This window comes from Orcinus orca, chromosome 2, assembly GCF_937001465.1.
Source record: "Orcinus orca chromosome 2, mOrcOrc1.1, whole genome shotgun sequence".
In the NCBI taxonomy this organism is placed as follows: Eukaryota; Metazoa; Chordata; class Mammalia; order Artiodactyla; family Delphinidae; genus Orcinus; species Orcinus orca.
In genome coordinates, this window is record NC_064560.1 from 11,438,945 (window position 1) to 11,456,035 (window position 17,091).

The 17,091-nt window shown below is 42.7% G+C and overlaps 1 protein-coding gene across 10 annotated transcripts in view; it reads right to left on the reverse strand.

Annotated features, from left to right (window-relative positions):
- Positions 1–17,091, reverse strand: part of KIAA1217 (KIAA1217 ortholog) — a 325,812-nt gene that overhangs the window by 117,403 nt on the left and 191,318 nt on the right. For 9 of the 10 annotated variants that reach the window (XM_012537154.3, XM_004280956.3, XM_012537155.3 and 6 more), the window contains one exon: positions 2,108–2,306. In XM_012537154.3, coding sequence (XP_012392608.1) covers positions 2,108–2,306 — 199 coding nt within the window. Of the gene's footprint in view, positions 1–2,107; positions 2,307–17,091 lie in introns of those variants that run through there. The other variant, XM_033407871.2, reaches the window with a different exon arrangement.

Here is a 17,091-nt window from a genome sequence, read left to right on the forward strand (position 1 = left end):
ACTTAAATATTTTGAGATCTACTTTTTATATGTAAATCAAAACACTGAAAAGTAAAATTATAGACAAATTTATAAACCAAGGACTTTCCACTTAAACATTTTAAATGAAATTTTAAAAAAATCAGGCTATCAGTACCGCAGCCTAAGAATCAAGGAGACCATCACTTCCGCAAATAGAAACAAACTAACTGAAAATTATTATTGTTTAAAGTGATCACTTCTCTCAGGCTCTGCTTTCATTTATTGGGTTGGCCAAAAAGTTCATTCAGGTTTTCCATAACATCTTATGGAAAAACCAGAATGAACTTTTTGGCCAATCCAATATTTTATCAACTGAATTTGCATCAAGAAAGATCATCTCAGTTTGGAAGTTTTGGGTACCTTTTCCTCTTTGTCGTCCCTCCCATTTCTCCTTTTGTGACTACGTCACACATTCCCAAAGAATGTGTGCAGAAAGTCTTAGTAGTCATACTCTGAGGCTTGGGAAAGCCTCTAGAAAATCATGACTCATTGTAATACAAAAATTCTTGTACGGGCTGCAAGACAGTGGGGTCCAACTGCTTACAATAATCTCATCAGCCTTGAGCTCCACAATCGAAAGTGGCTTTGTGTAGTTTCATGTGTATTTATTATTACCATATCCCTCAAGTTCTCTAACTGCAAAACGCAGAAATTCAAGAAGATGGTTGTCCATGTTAAACCACTACATGGGATTATATTACTGTGAACATACTCTCTAAATATCATGTGAGTACTTCATGTTTAAGTTTATGCTTTGTAAATTCAGGATGTTTTTGGTGACAGCTTGATTCATAATTTATTTCAAAAAACAAATGTGAATTTTCTGAAACCCATGAATATTGAAACATGTTTTTAAAAAGCAGGAAGGTTGGGTAACAGATATAGCACCTATACCTGAGGGCATGTGTCAAACCTTGAAAGCTCTAAATTACTCATATGCCTTGGTACATGCCTAAATATGTCATTTCAGATCACTGTTAGATATTTATCAGTTTACATTTATGATGCACTAAAGGCATATTTTAAAAAAGTAGTTCCTATTAATTCCATGATGAAGGAACAGGAAAGTCTGCTATCCCCACAGGGAAGGGATCCACAGGTCCAACTTGGGGCCCAGATGAGTTGAGGGGAGAACATTCTGAGGGAATAAAAAATTCTTGGCCCAGAATATGGACAGTCAGGTTTGGGTCTGGGTTTAGAAATTAATCGGCTACATGATCTTGAGTAAGTCTTAACATTTATGCATCTGAGGTTCTGGTCCCATCAAATGAAAGGGTTGGATGAGTCGCTCAATCATTTTTTTCCGCTCTAGAATGTTCAGCGGCTATACTAGCGACTGCTTACTTGCGTTGATTTAAGTCCTGTTTCTCAGGCTTGTTTGGCTGGAAGAGCTCAGATGGTCCCTTCTGTTCTATGCACAACACCACTGCGGTTGATAAAGATGTTTCTCTTTCCATGCCACCTGCCACAGCATGACTCCATTTAGCCTCGTTTTAGAGTACATTTTACTAGAAGCCCAGGAGAAAGCTCACTGAGAAAGTGGGATCCTTTAGTAAAGGCCAACTATTTAAGAAACAAATGGAAAAGGAGAACGCTTCTTAGCCTCCTTTCTTGTGGACAATAGCATAGAGTCCACTGCTTTTATTCTAACTTGTTCGTATAAAGAATAGGCCAGTGAGATCATTACCTAAAATGTCTACAGGCTCTGTCTGTGATGACAAGAACCCTTGAGAAGGAGTTGGTTAAATTCCACCTGTAAGTATAACCTTCAACTCATATGATCTTTCTGGGCCTTAGTTCTCCTAACTCTTAGATGAACAGCAGACTGGCTCATTTCTTCCATTCCTTTCAGAAGTAACATGCAAAGATCTGTGTGGGAGAAGTCTGTCCTCACCTTTGTAAACCAAACCTTGTCAATAAGTTCTAGAAAACCAGATAGTGGTTTCACACCTGGGTAAAATAAACCTGCCCACCAGGACAACAGGTGTGCTTTCTTCACTGGAACACAAAGAGATAAGGAGTCGGAACCAACCGTCAACGCAAGATGGTGGACACACGCACACGATCAAATGACGTAACTGCTTACCTGACATCATTTAACTCATAATAGACATTTCTGCTTTCATCTTTGATGTAAATGGCGACACTGGGCGACTCCAGCATTTTCATGGTGAGCTGCTGTGGAAAGGCACTTACGAAGAGAGCACGGATTGTGTCTGCACTTGTAATTTCATTCGGCATCCTGAGCTGCTTGGTTTCATCTCCATACTGGAGATAAAGAACCCCTGCGCACAAGATGGACACAGTTATCAGTCACAGACCAAGACTCAATGACACACAGCACAAGCTAAGCCACTTCTGCCCTACCACAGGCAGGAATGTTCCGGACATGCTTGCAAAGCACGTCACAAGAGACATGTGTTTGGAATTTCCAAGAAATGCACTCTCTGGTTATGATGTAAATACCCACTTTTATTCTTTGGAGTCTGGGCAGGTGTTAAAGAGGCTCATTTTCAACTATTTTAAAACCAAAAGGACAAGAAGCTAACCTTTGGTAACCTAAGGCAAAAGACAACAATACTCAATTCCCTTGAAAGGTATATTTAGGAATTTGACCCCATAGGGTGAATTTTTTCCCACATCTTTCACTGACCAGGAACACAATCATTATAGCCATAGGTGAACGACATAGGTTATGTCTTTATGTCCATTCAGAAATGTTTTAAGTGGAAATGCATTTCTGTGGCTCTAATACATATTGAATGTTTATATCAAATGAAAATATCTACGAGAGCCTGGTGCCCCAATGTGTCAGAAAGAAAATGGAACAAATCAGTTACACAAAGAACAACACAAGCACAGGATCATAGCATTTTAAACTTCCAGGGGGCATGTGGTTCCCCATGAACCATGCCTCCCAGCCGTCACGGCCCTGTGGAGTGTCCCTTCCCACGTGGGGTCTGGGCTTGGCCACGTGACCTGCTTTGGCCAATGGGACACTAGCAAGTGTGACGCAAAACGGAAGCTCAATACGAGTTTGCACAAGAGAGCTTGCCTTCTTGGTGAGTGTGGTCTTGGACGCTCCCTCACGGAACCAAGCGTCCATGGAGCCCAACCGAGGCCACATGAAGAAGAACGGAAGCCCTGACTGACGGCCCCCGCTGAGCACCCATTCTCCAGCCAGGACCACTGGCCAGTCATGTGGGTGCACCATCTTGAGAGGGGAACCCTCAGTCCCAGGAGAGCTGTCCCAGCCGATGTCCCGTGGAACAGAAATGAGATGCCCCCTCCACACACTGCCCAAATGGCAGAATCATGAGCAAATAAACAATTGTGGTTGCTTTAGGTCACTATGTTTAGGGTCACTTGTTGTTCAGAGATAGATAACTGCGTCGGGACGGAAGATCCTGACATTTCGTTTTGACTCCTACTTCTTGTGAGAATCTCCTGAGGCACTCTACCAGGACCAACAGAGTAATTGTTGGCAGGAGAGACTCGAAACAGAACAGAATGTGACTTGTGCTTAAATATGGCAGTTGATGTAACCAATTTATGTCCATCTCCTTCTGAAATTCCATTCAGATGACAATGAAGAATTAAAAAAGTGTACATCAAAGAATTAAGGGGAGGAGAGAGGAGACAACAGCAGACGAGAGAAAGCTGACACCTAGGTCTTCAAGCACAGAACTCTGCATAACTGCAGGGCCAGGGAAGTTCAGGAAAAGAGGCACCAGATCCTTCTGAAGCTAAGAACGCAGAGTGAGTGGAACGCATGAGGGCTGGCTGAATCTTTGTAATGGTGCAACACGCTTCCTCCATCCCCCTGTCTACGCCATTCAGCCAGGCGATTCCCCAAAGCCACAGCAGAACCACTGAAGAGGTTGAACCCACGGACTGGATTCTGGGTCACGAAGCACAGGGGAAGGTGCATGAGGTGCCCTCTGACAAAATTCTGCCAAAGGGCTGACGTCTTGGTCAGGAAACTGGAGGAAAGCTGACTGTCCTCCAAGAACAGACCAACAGATTTTTGAGGGTAAGGTTTCGATTCTGTCCGGTCACTCCATCGTGAAGCACCCTGGGCCATATATAAAAGCTTCCAGTGAGTACAACCGTGCCTCGCTTATGCATGAACAGACTAGCAAGGGTTAACAGACATTTCATAAAGCCTCTTTCATGTGAGAAATAAACAGAAAACAGAAACTCAGAAGAGATGAGACAGTCCAAGAAAAGGGGAAATTTGGAGGGCAAGAGCGAGCTCTGGGGACCATGAGAACAGAAATGACAAATTCAGTGGAGAAGAAAAAGTTGACGAAATCTCAAAAAGGGCAGCAAAACGACTACGAGAGGGGAAAAGGTGAGAACCAGTAAGAACAATAGAGAATGACTTCAGAGCCTCTCAATTCCTAATAATGGGGATTTGGGTAAGGAGGTCAGGAAAAGCAGAGCAGTTTTCCAAAAGTATTATAAGATTTTTTTTTTTCTCCCCAAACTGAAGGACATGAGCTTGGAGACTGAAAGTGTTCATGAAATGCTCAACACACTCAGGCTTGTCCCTGAGACGTTCCAGATGGCAGGGGAAACACAGAGGTTCCTACAAGTTCCCAGCGGGTGTGGAGAAAAGTCACAGAGGAAGGAGAAGTCAGAAGGGCATTCGCTTTCTTAACAGCAGCCCAGAAACCAAAGACAATGGAGACACAGCCTCGAAAACCCGGGAGGAAATATTTTTGATCTAAGTCTATATTTATCCAAACCATTCATCAAGTCTTTCATTAAAGTCAGCTTCCCAGCGAGGCCTCCCCTCACCACCTTCTCCAAAATTTCAGCACCCACTCTGTCTCATATTTCATACCCCAGCCCTGCTTCATTTTCTTCCTGAGTGTTTTTCACTAGACACTGTAACTCATATTTTCATTATTACTACTGTTTATCGTCAGTCTCTCCTGCCGAAATGGAAGCTTCATGAGGCCAGGGATTTTAAAAAATACATCCAATTCCTCTTGTCTCCTTTTAATTTTTTATGATGTATGTATTTATTTATTGGCTGCACCTCACGGCTGGCGGAATCTTAGTTCCCCGCCAGGGACTGAATCCGCATCCTCGGCAGCGGAAGAGCAGAGTCCCAACCACTGGACCGCCAGGGAATTCGGCCAGGGATTTCTTTAAAAATGTTTCTTGTTGTTGATGTTCACCAGGGCATCCTTAGTACCTGTGATACTACCAATGATATAGTAGGTTCTTAATAAATATTTGTTGAATGAATGAATGAATGAATGAATGATTTATTAGTCATCCAAAAGGAATGTTCATTTGGGGATCCATCTGAGCTGTAAGAGCTTTTGCTGCATGATGTGAACGGCCTAGGAATCTTGTTCCTGGTTTGGATACACATGAGAAGCACGTTCTGAAGTGGCCATTTCCTTGATTGGAGTAGACCTTCAGAGAGTTAGTTTTCTAGAATTTCCATGCTGTTACACGTTTTTCAGTATACAGAAAAAGCCTTTCAAGCCTGTCTGATCATAGATTGTGCAACGTCTTTGCCCCGAACGGGAGATGTGGTGACTGTCCATGTGATTGCTAATGTCATATCCAAAGGCCAAAACCACTCTTGAGGTCTGAGCCCCAACTATGCCTGGGTGGGGCCCCTGTACATGGGCCACTAGTGGCCTCACTACAGTCAAATATCACGGCCTCATTCCCCAAAAGGGCCTGGTTTTCATTCCCACATCTGCATTCTGTACGTGTGTGTGCTTGAAATAGAATTTGTAGGCTGCTCTGAGTGAAAAAAACAATTGGGGCTAAACTACAGTTACCTCGGGGTCTGGGTGGTGCAGCTGCCAGCTGGGTACACAAGTCCAGTTACAGATCGTGAAAATCCACAGAAGACGGAAAAGATGCCTTTACAAACAGAGGAGAAGAGTCTTTTTACACTTGGTTCGGTCTGCCTTCTCAGTTCAGGAAAGGTATTTAGAAATGCTTAAACTCAGAAGGAATTTTCTGAATCTACGATGGCGTGTTGTTGGCACGGCGATGAGATTCAGCATGCTCTGGCATTCTTCCCTCGCGCTGAGTTAGTGCTGGCTGTTCCAGATTCAGAGGAAGGCTGAAGGACGTTAGATGATAAACTCCCTTTTTGTGAAGAAGGGAAGAGGACATGCGAAATGCATTTATAGGATGTCTGCTGTGTGTCAGGAACGGTACGCGTGTAATTTCACTGAATCAGCATCTCTGATGAGGTCGGTGTTATGGCCCCATTTCACAGATAGGGAGAAGGTAGCTCAGGAGGTCCAAGTAACTTGCCACAAGTTACAGGTGGTAAAATGGCTTAACTAACTTATATACCCCACTTTGTCAATCCGCAGAAGCCACAATCTCTCCCTGGAAGCACACAGCCTCTAAAATTTTGCATTTAGCCACATCCGTTTCCTCTAGCTGGCCTCTCTGGACCATCTTAGCTGTCCTCGCACTTTTAGCCTGACCATCTGCTTGAAGATGTGGAAGCATGATGGGGGCAGCTTGGAAAAAATATTCCTGTCTTGAAGTCAACTGAAGTAAATGATGACACGTGGTTAGAAATAATGCACGTGCTGGGGGAGTAGGGGAAGGCGCAGAGCCCTGAAAGCAAGAGTGTTGAAAGGAACCTCACAGCACTTGCAGACCTTCTGAGAAGCCTGAACACTTGGGTTCTTCCATCTCAATGGCTCTGCAAATGGAATGTGTGTTTGTCACCAAGAACTCTTGGTGACATTCTGCAAAAAATTAAGTGCACTTGGCAGGTCACATCGTGTTACACATCCTCATAATTTTCTGAATCTCAGAATCCATTCCAGAATGCGGGACATCTTCTAAAATGTTCTTTATCTTCATATGGCATGCAAGGATTTTCACTGTGTGACCTTGCTAAGAACTGAATATTCATGTTCCTCCAAAATTCATGTTAAACTCCTAATCCCCACTGTGATGGCATTTGGAGGTGGGGCCTCTGGGAGGTAATTAGGTCATGAGGGTGGAGCCCCTTCCCCAATGGGATTAGCACTCTCATAAGAACAGACATGGCAGAGTTTCTTTTCTATCTCTGCTCTCTGGCTTGTGGGGATACAATGAGATGATGGCTAACTGCAAACCAGGAAGTGGGTCCTACCCAGCCACTTTGACCTTGGACTTCCTAGCCTCTGCGACTGTGGGAAATACATTGTTGTCTAAGACACCCTGTCTTCAGTAATTTGTCACAGCGGCCCAAACCAACTAAAACAGACCTCAGCCTCCCGTCGCTGCCTTATTACCCCAAATCACGCCACATTCCTAGGACATCATAGTTGTACTGGACATGGCGCTGCTCTGTGACCTTATGAAGCACGCTCACGCTCCACGCTGTGCCACCCGCTTGGGGGACTTTCCCACCACTTCTGCTTAGCACGTGCTCTATCTCTGAGCCATCTTCCGCCAACACTTTTCCATTAAGAATTGAGGAACTTTTCTCAAATATGTCTCATTGAAATTGCAAGCATGACTTTTGCATTTCTGCGAAATTCTGCATCCCAATTAGCTGTATTCATCAAAGGCTAATAGATAGTAAAGTGTTAGGCACATAATAGATGCTCAGATATCTTTTAGCTGAAATCAATTCTCCTGGTAACGTGGCCACAACTTAATCAGACGTAGGCTTGCCTTCTGGAATGCCTTCTACAATTTCCCCTAAACGGCATTTTCTGCAGGCAGATGATGGTGACAATTCCAAATGACCTAAATGCCTCCGTTTCTCCAAATCCAGTTTAAGACTAGGCGAATCAATACACATTGTAACTGGCAAATGGCTAATGCCCTAAAAATATAAAGAGCTCTCAGAGTACTTTCTGATGGAAAACTGACCATTTTCACCTTAATAAGAAAAACATAAATATTAAAATAATAACATAGCTTTTTATACCCATGAAATTAGCAAAAGTTTTTACGATAAAATAAACAGTGCTGCCAGGAGCTGGGAAAATGAGTTCCCTCACAAACCACTGTTGGGAAAGAAAGTTGATCCCACTTCTGCAAAGAGCTACTTGTCAATATGCGTCAAAAGCCCCCAAAATACACATATGGTTTGAGCCAGTAATTCAACTTCTACACATTTATGCACAAAGATATACTTACCAGGATGCTCAGTAAATCGTCGTTTATAAGGATAAGCGGGGGCGGGGGGGGGGAAGGAAGAGTGGATTCCTCTCTAGAGGATTCATTTAATTAGAGGATTCATTTAATTAGAGGATTCACTTAATAAATCAGTTCATATAATAAATCCATTCACTGGAACACTACACTGTTATTAAAAGGAATTCTAAAAGAAAATGGCAATGAGAAAAAAATTTGTCAAGTGGCAAAGTATGTTATAAAACAGAAAGGAATTAGACGTTAAAAAACCAATTAATCACCTTAATGGCAGTGATGGATCCAAGTTTTGTGGGTCCTGAAGCTTATTACAATTTTGAGGGACCTCCTTCAGAATAAGAATACCAAGTTGGAAACATAAAATTCATGATGAAAGTAAATCATTTATTTATAGGGGCCTGAACCTTGGTCTCATCAGGTTCATGGTTTAGTCTTCCTATCTGATGAATGTCCAGAGAGGTTGTCTCCGGGTGGGAAGTTCCTGGGCGATGCTCTTTTCTTCATGATTTTCTATATTTTTTATATTTTCTCAAATTAGCATGCTTTGATTCGATCATCTTAAAAGATGACCCTCACAGATCTAAAGAGACTGGCCAATTAGGGCTTCTATTCAGTTAATTGGGTCATTTTTTAAGCCAGAAGTGATGGGCCAAGGGAGGGGAACATATTAAACTATGAGTGGAGCTGGCAGAATGTAAACTGGCATCTGAAATGGGGAAGACATTGGTATTTAGTACAAGCGAAAGATTCTAGTATAGTTAATGTCGTGGTGTTATCCTTAAGAGACTGAATTTAAGAGTCTCATGATTTAAAAAAGAAGTGTAATGCACTGAAATGCACCTTGGACGGACTTGTAGAGATGGCTTTATTCATTCAAGAGACCAGCCTCTATACTGTGCCAGGAATGGGAGGTACAGCGGTAAACCAAGGGTCACACCCTGTGTTCTAACCTACACAGTGGTTCCATAAATGACACTGTTATGTAGAAGTTAACAATTCAGGTCCAACACCAGCTGACATTTTGTTTCAGACACAGCAGCAGTTTGAAGACCTGGCCACATGTGTTCCTTGAAAAGTGCCACCATGCCCTCTGATGTCGGAAACAGTTCACATCCCGGAGAGGACTCACGTTGCCACGCCCCTTCCTACGGAATAGCTTTTCAAGTAGGTGACAAAGCAAGATGTTGAGCGTTGCCTTGCACGGAAGAAAAAGATAATAGAAAATGTGTTCTCCACAGGAAGTCCGGATGCTCTTTTATTCTGGGGGGGGAGGGGTGGGGAATAACTTTAGTCAGCTTTTAGTGTCTTTGATTTAGGTAAATACCAAATCTTTGCTGCAGTAACTGAAATGGATTATATCAATCAGATATTTTCTTATTTCTTTCAGACATGTGATATTTAAAGACAAGGCAAGACTTTGTTAAGTCTTTTAACTAATTTATCTTCTTTGAGTTATAACTGGAGAACGATGAAGACCCTATGGAAAGTCTTCATGAGGGACTGAAAAATTGCAGCAGCAATTTTAAGCGAAATGCTAATTTAGAACGTGCTTTAAAGAGTCATGACTGTGGAGCAACACGTGTTAGAATCATGACAGGGTGTGTAAAAAATAAGTTTGTATAGAAGTTAAATATGATAGAGTCTTGCCCACCCAACAACCTGACTGACAGCAGTCAGTGGACAGAGATCCTTCTGGGAGGTACTCATTCTTGACACAGAGTCTTAGTAACGGCATCGGTAGTGCTTAATCACTTAACTTGGTTTTGTTCCAGACAAATTAGTACAGTTGGGACTCAAGTGAAATGATAATACTGTTGAAGTGAGCATCCCAAAGCATTTCTCTAAAAAACACTGATATCTGTTGATAACTTTTGGAATTCAGGCTGTGTTAAAGATGTGCATATCTAAGATGCTGATTTCTGGTGCCATGAGCCAGTCCCTCCCAGTGGGTCTTACTGCCCTCTTACATGGAGAGTTAGACACTTGACTATGAAGAGGTTACAGTGCAAAGTCACTCAGAGAAACAGCAGCCGGGTCAATAATTTAATCTTAAAGCTTACTCAACAATTAAGGCAAAACATATTATAAGGACTTCCCTGGTGGCGCAGTGGTTGAGAATCCACCTGCCAATGCAGGGGACACAGGTTCGAGCCCTGGTCCGGGAAGATCCCACATGCCGCGGAGCAACTAAGCCCGTGCGCCACAACTACTGAGCCTGCGCTCTAGAGCCCGCGAGCCACAACTACTGAGCCTGTGTGCCACAACTACTGAAGCTCATGTGCCTAGAGCCCATGCTCTGCAACAAGAGAAGCCACTGCAATGACAAGCCCGTGCTCCGCAACAAGAGAAGAGCCCACTCGGCACAACTAGAAAAAGCCCGCATGCAGCAATGAAGACCCAATGCAGCCAAAAAAAATAATAAAGTTAGAAGAAAAAGAGCAACAGAAATTATAAAAAATATATATATTATAAGAAAATGCTGTGAGAAACATAACTGATTGTGCGTATACTACAACTGTAATTGGATTCTTTCTTACAGTTAGGGTGAACTGCTGGTTAAATTAAACATCGCCATGTCAACTCATTTTATAAGGCTAGTATTCACCTGGATATTAGGAAAGTAATAAAAGGAAAGACTTCAAATTTAAATGCAATCCCCTAGATTAAATAATAGCAAAGCAACTCTAGCAATGTATGAAAAAAGTACATCATAACCAAGCAGAGTTTATCTCAGGAGTGTAAAGATGGTTTAACACTAGAAAATCTAGTACTAATATGTTCTGCAATAATAAATAAGTAAAGAGAAACTCTATAGTAATCTTGATAGTGTCAGAAAAATGTTAAGAAAAATCCAAAACACATCTATAATTTAAAAAAAAATACAATAACTTAAGAATTAAAGGGCTTCCCTGGTGGCGCAGTGGTTAAGAATCTGCCTGCCAATGCAGGGGACAGGGCTTCGAGCCCTGGTCCGGGAAGATCCCACATGCTGCGGAACAACTAAGCCCATGCGCCACAACTATTGAGCCTGTGCTCTAGAGCCCATGAGACACAACTACTGAGCCCGCGTGCCACAACTATTGAAGCCCGTGCACCTAGAGCCCGTGCTCCACAACAAGAGAAGCCACTGCAATGAGAAGCCCTCGCACTGCAACGAAGAGTAACCCCAGCTCACTGTAGCTAGAGAAAGCCCACGTGCAGCAACAAAGACCCAACGCAGCCAAAAATAAATTAAAATAAATAAATTAAAAAATAATAAAATAAAAAAAAGAATTAAAGAGAACTTTCTTAATGTGGTGAAAGGCATCCACCAAAAACCTCCGACAAGCATAGCACTCGATGATGAAATCTTAGAGGCATTCTCTTCAAATTCAGAATTTTTGCTATCTTTGCAGCTGAAGTTCCAGTCAATACAAGAAAAAGAAATACAAGGCATATGGATTGGAAGGGATCACCAAAATTGTGATTATTCTTAGATGATATAACAGAGAATCCAAGGAAACCTGCAGACACAGTGTTAGAATATGACTGAATAATATAAGATCAATATAGAGACTCGAAAGCCACCCCAAATACTAGAAAAAAATCAGAGAATATAGTTTGATAAAAACATACCACTTATAACAATATGTCAATTTTGAGGAACAATAGTAAGAGGGAGCATTTTCCTACCAGATATCAACACTATTAGGACAGTGTGGTTTGGGCACAGGGATAGAACAAACAGGACTACGGAACAAAATAGATTGCCTAGAAGAAGACACAGGTTTTATGAAAGCTTGGCATGACTGAGGTTGTGGTACAAGTCCATGGAGAAACAACTATTCAATACACAGTGTCAGGAAAATTGGTGCACCATATGGAAAAAGTAAAAAATATATCCTTTCCTTACAACATAAGTAAAATAAATTCCTAATGGACTAAAGACCTATGTGTGAGAAGCTAAACTATGAAACAAAATGAAACATGGTGTTGTATCCTTGCATACTGGTAGAGGAAAAGACTTTTAAAAGAAATAAAAACTATAAACCACAGAGAAAAGTATTGCCTTTTTTTTTTTTTTTTTTTTTTCAGTTGCACCACATGGCTTTCTGGGTCTTAGTTTCCCGACCAGGGACTGAACCTGGGCCTTCGGCAGTGAAAGTGCAGAGTCCTAACCACTGGACGGTCAGGTAACTCCCAGAAAGTACTGCTTAATTAAAATGAATATTCTGTACTACAAAAGACACTGAAAACAAAGTAAAGAAGACAAACCAGAGTCTGAAAGAAGATATTTATAACTCACATGCTCTACCAGGGATTAGTAGTCCGAATAATTAAAGAACCCTCATAAATCAATAAGAAAATAGAAAATGGGCAATAGTGGATATGCAAAAATGGATATAAATACGCAACGCATGGCAGAAGAAACCCCAGCAGCCAATAAATATAAAAATGCCCAATCTCACTAGTAATTATGGAAATAAAAATGGAAACAATGATGTACTATTTTATACTCACCAGATAGGCAAAAGTCAGTAAATCCAATAACCTCAATTACTGGCGAAGTCATGGGAAAATGGGGTCTATTATTCACTGCCGGTGAAAGTGAAAACTTGCACCATCATTTTAGGACACCTGGTGAAATGTCAGATGTGCATCCTGTAAGCTCGCTATTTCCTGTAAATTATCCATCACAGATAAAAATCTCATGTGTGGTCGCCGGCCCCATGGTGCTCATTGATTTGTTCTCAGTGGTTCATTCATATAATGGAATTGTCAACAACAGTTATAATGAATGAAGTAGAACCACATCTACCAACATGGATAAATCTCCAAAAGGTAAAGTTGAGTGAACACAGAAAGTTACAAAAGGATACATGCAGTATGATCCCATGTATGTAAAGTTTTATAACACAAAAGAGTAATATATATTGTTTATGCGTGTACCAAATATAGCACAAGCACCAAAACTTGCATGGCAGTTATACTCTCCAACTGCAGGGGTCGGTTAGCTCTGGGAAAGAAGGAGGAGGGAGGAGAGAAGATGGGGTTTTACATTTTACTTCTTTAAAAACATATGAAGCCTGAAGCTATTATAGAAATATTACCTTTCTTTTTAAAATTTGAGGGCTACCAGAGGTCAGCCTAACTATATTTTGATAAGCTCTGCGGGGGGGGAATAAAAAAATAAAATTTGACAACTTACATAGCACTTGCTGTGTGCCAGGCACTGATCTAAACCTTCTCCAAACAGATTAACTCATTTCATCTTCTTTATGAGGTTGCTATTGTAATTATCCCCATTTTACAGATGAGGAACACTGAGGCAAAGAGAAGTAACCTGTATGACTCACCCAGCTAATGATCTTAACCACTGTGCCACTCTGCCTCTTAGGTGTTAAACGGATGCGAGTATCTGTTTAATTTCAGTAATGTCTGCTATGTTATTATATTGTTAGGTTTTCTGTACTTTTTCCTACCAAAAAAATTAAAAAATAAATCATTTTTTTTAAATGTTAAAATAATACTATCTAAATAGTGTTGCTTCCACAGAGCACCCAGATCTGACCTAGGAGCTTAAACCTGGATGTAGTTATGGAAATTGGCAAGTTTTCCTTGGCTTTTGATAAAAAAGTGGGTGTTGAAATTCTGTAATACAGACCCGAAGAGTAAAGGCCACAAAAGGAAGCAGATTTCCTTGAAGAACACAAGTATAAAAGTACAATTATCATGGTCCCAGAAAAAAATTAATTGGCCTTTTATGGATATGAAAAGTGCAACTTTTACAGAATTTCCAATGAATGTTTTCCAAGTATCAGAAAGACTTTGACTATAAATCAAAATGTATATATACCCATCCCACTAGGAGATTTATACATCGTGCATGGTCTTCAATCGTACTGATTAGCAGATTTAAGCCCAGAGATTATGGACATTAGTGAGAAACCATCTGAGTTAATCAGAAATTTATTTTCTTCTATACTAAATTATTAGTGTCTTACATAATAATAACCGGTAATTATTATGGATGAATGAATATATCTTTAGAAAACTTCTCAGTATGAAATGCTGGTTTTTATATAAATTACATGTAGATTTAAAAATACCCACCCATATATAGTGTTATGAATTTTATTGTTCATAATTTCTTTTATTTTCTATTATTGTATGAAAATTATTCTACTTGAAAAGAGACAACCTGTCCGGTCCCTGAACTGGGGGAGAAAGACATTGGGAGGTGTTGATAGGACAAACTTCTTTTCTCCTCTGGTAAGCAAACCTCAGGATCGTCAACAATTTCCAGAGGAAGCTTTCAGGGTAAATGGGAACCGTGCTGCTTCCTTATACTTTTACGCCCTAAGTCACGCAAATGACAAAAAATAAAAATCATCCTTTGATGACAAATGTTGTAAACAAATTCCAGTAGATCGATTATCTGTGGATTCCACTTCATTAGACAGACTCCCCACTTTTTCAAATTCATGTTTTAAAAGCAGTAACTGTGGGATGCTTGGACCCCAAAGAGCCTTTGGTGCTACTTCTTCCTGCAACCTTCCCTTCCTCACATTCCTGGACTCCACATCCTGGTCTCCTCTGGAGGCCCAGCCTTCCGCCGGGGCTCTTGGCTCCAGTAATTCTACTCTCTGTCCATCTGTGACTCTCATGGACTCATCCGTTCCCCAGCGCCTCAGTGAAATATTTGGGGGATAAAACCCATCTGTCTGCAAGCAGCTGGCCTTTGCCACCCTCAGGCCTGGGTGGGGGACAGCACCCACGCAGGTAATGGAGCCAGAAAGCCGGGAGGGCCTTGGTCGAAGGGTGATACTCTGAGCATAGGTAGCCACTGACGAATATTCCAGAACACTCACATCTCACTCTTTGCTCTTCTGCTCCCAGGTCTGTGGAGGAGAGTGGTGAGAAAGAGGGCGTGGGCCATTAGGGGAATTCACACCTCACCCGCCTTCATTTCGAAGCTCTTAAACAAGAGACTTGCTCCGTCACATGAGAAACATAAAGGAACTAACCCATCCGGTGCCAGCTCTCATAGGAATGATCAGCTTCCCTCAATGCCTGTGATCTGATTGCTTTTAGTTGAAGCATAGTTGATTTGCAGTGCTGCGTTAATTTCTGCTGTACAGCGAAGGGATTCAGTTACACACTTCTATATCTGATGGAAGGGCAGGGCTTATGTGTTTAAGTCCTGATGGAACGAGGATTGAATTACGTGCTGGATGAGTGGGTAGCAGAGGGGCCCTGTCTCGGGGGCTACACTTTGGAGCACCCCCTCACCCCAACATCAGCATGTGCACCCCAAGTGCTGAGGCGGGGGAATCAAGGCTCGGGCACCTGCGGGGCGCGTTGAGGGAGCTTGTGTTTGCAGTCGGGCATCACTCACAAGTGAAATGAGAAAAGAGCCGGAGGGAGAGTCAGGAGGAAGGGGCACTGCTGCAGGTAGGGGGTGAGGGGGATCCCCCTTTGCTTCATGATCCAGCAGAGGACTCTGAGAATTTCAAAAATGCTAAAAGCAAAAGTGCCTTTCTACATTGTTATGAAGGTGTACCGGTCAAAGCACGAGAGGCTAGAACATATTCTATCTAATAGCTTGTCGGCTTGATCCACAGCTTTAAAGATATTCAGACACACAGTATGGGAGCCTCTGTGATCTTGCCCCAGGCAGGCTCTGTGACACAGAAGGATGAGGGAAGTTTCCTGAACATCAGCCTCAGCGCTAGGAATAGCATCTTCCAGCGACAGGTGATCTTACGTTTATGTTTTGAGCAGTCCTCACGCACCCGGGTACTTGCGTGTCCTCTACCTCTGCAGAGATTCGCTCACTTTATTTTTGGTTGGATGTTGGCAGCAAAGCCGAGTCACGCTGAGCTGCTTTTAGTGTCTCCACGGTGTTTACACTGATGAACTGCTTCGGTGACTATCTAAGCTTCACATTTTTACCATGATGATTATGTGCTAATTATTCTGTGGTTTGTTCACCACTGGGTTCTTCTGAGCCTTTCAATAGGCTTTCCCAGGCTGTAATAAATGTTCCCCTCCGCCACAACGGGCCACAGCTGCCCTGTGGACCCTCCCAGACAAATCTAGCCGGACTCCAGCCTGGAGTGGGCAGTGATGGAGCGAGAGGTGGGTGAGGCCCTTCCAAGGCCTGTCCCTGGCCTCCTGCCTGCTCCCCTCTCCCTGTGTCTTTCCTGCCGCTCCTCCTGTGTCCTTGGGCCCAGGCCAGAGGGTGTGGCTCTTCTGGAAGCCTCTTCTGTGTCTCCTGTCTTCAGCCCTCTCCACACCCTGCCCCTCTGGGGAGATCTGGAATGTCCTTCTCTCAGCCCTGGCCAGAGGATTAAAGGGGGTCCCAAGAGACACGGCATTCTCTAAGGCCCGGATGGGCGCTCAGGATCACAGTCATGTGTTCAAGGGTGTGAGCCACAGAGAAGAGAGAATGGGGTTGAGATGGACCTGCCGGTCAAGGGTGCCAACCTAGGTCACTTGGTGGCCCTTGTCCTGGTTGGAAGGGGGCTTTACAAAGCTTTTGTAAGGTTTATCGAATCTCTGCCAGAGGTATCCTTGCATGCCTGTTCTTGCTTTATAAGCAAGTGGAAAGAGAGAGTTGCTGCCAGTGGAATTCTAGGTGCAAGAGGGTAACAAGATGAAGCCACAGTCCCTCCCCCCAAAGGCCCCACCTCCAGCCCGCAGTGGCTGGCTCTGGGCACTGGTTCCCGTGACATGAATTTCCAGGGCTGGGCTTGACAATCCGAGCTTTCCAGTCTGCCCTGAAAAGACCCCAAGAGACTTTATCGTACCTTTACCTTCTGTTTCCTCCGGTACTTGCTGAAGAGGCATTTAAGAGACATGACACACGGCTGCTTCCTCTTCCTCCCCATTTCCCTTTGAAGTTTCAGTGCTGCCTTTTGAAAGTAGCTTCTGTTC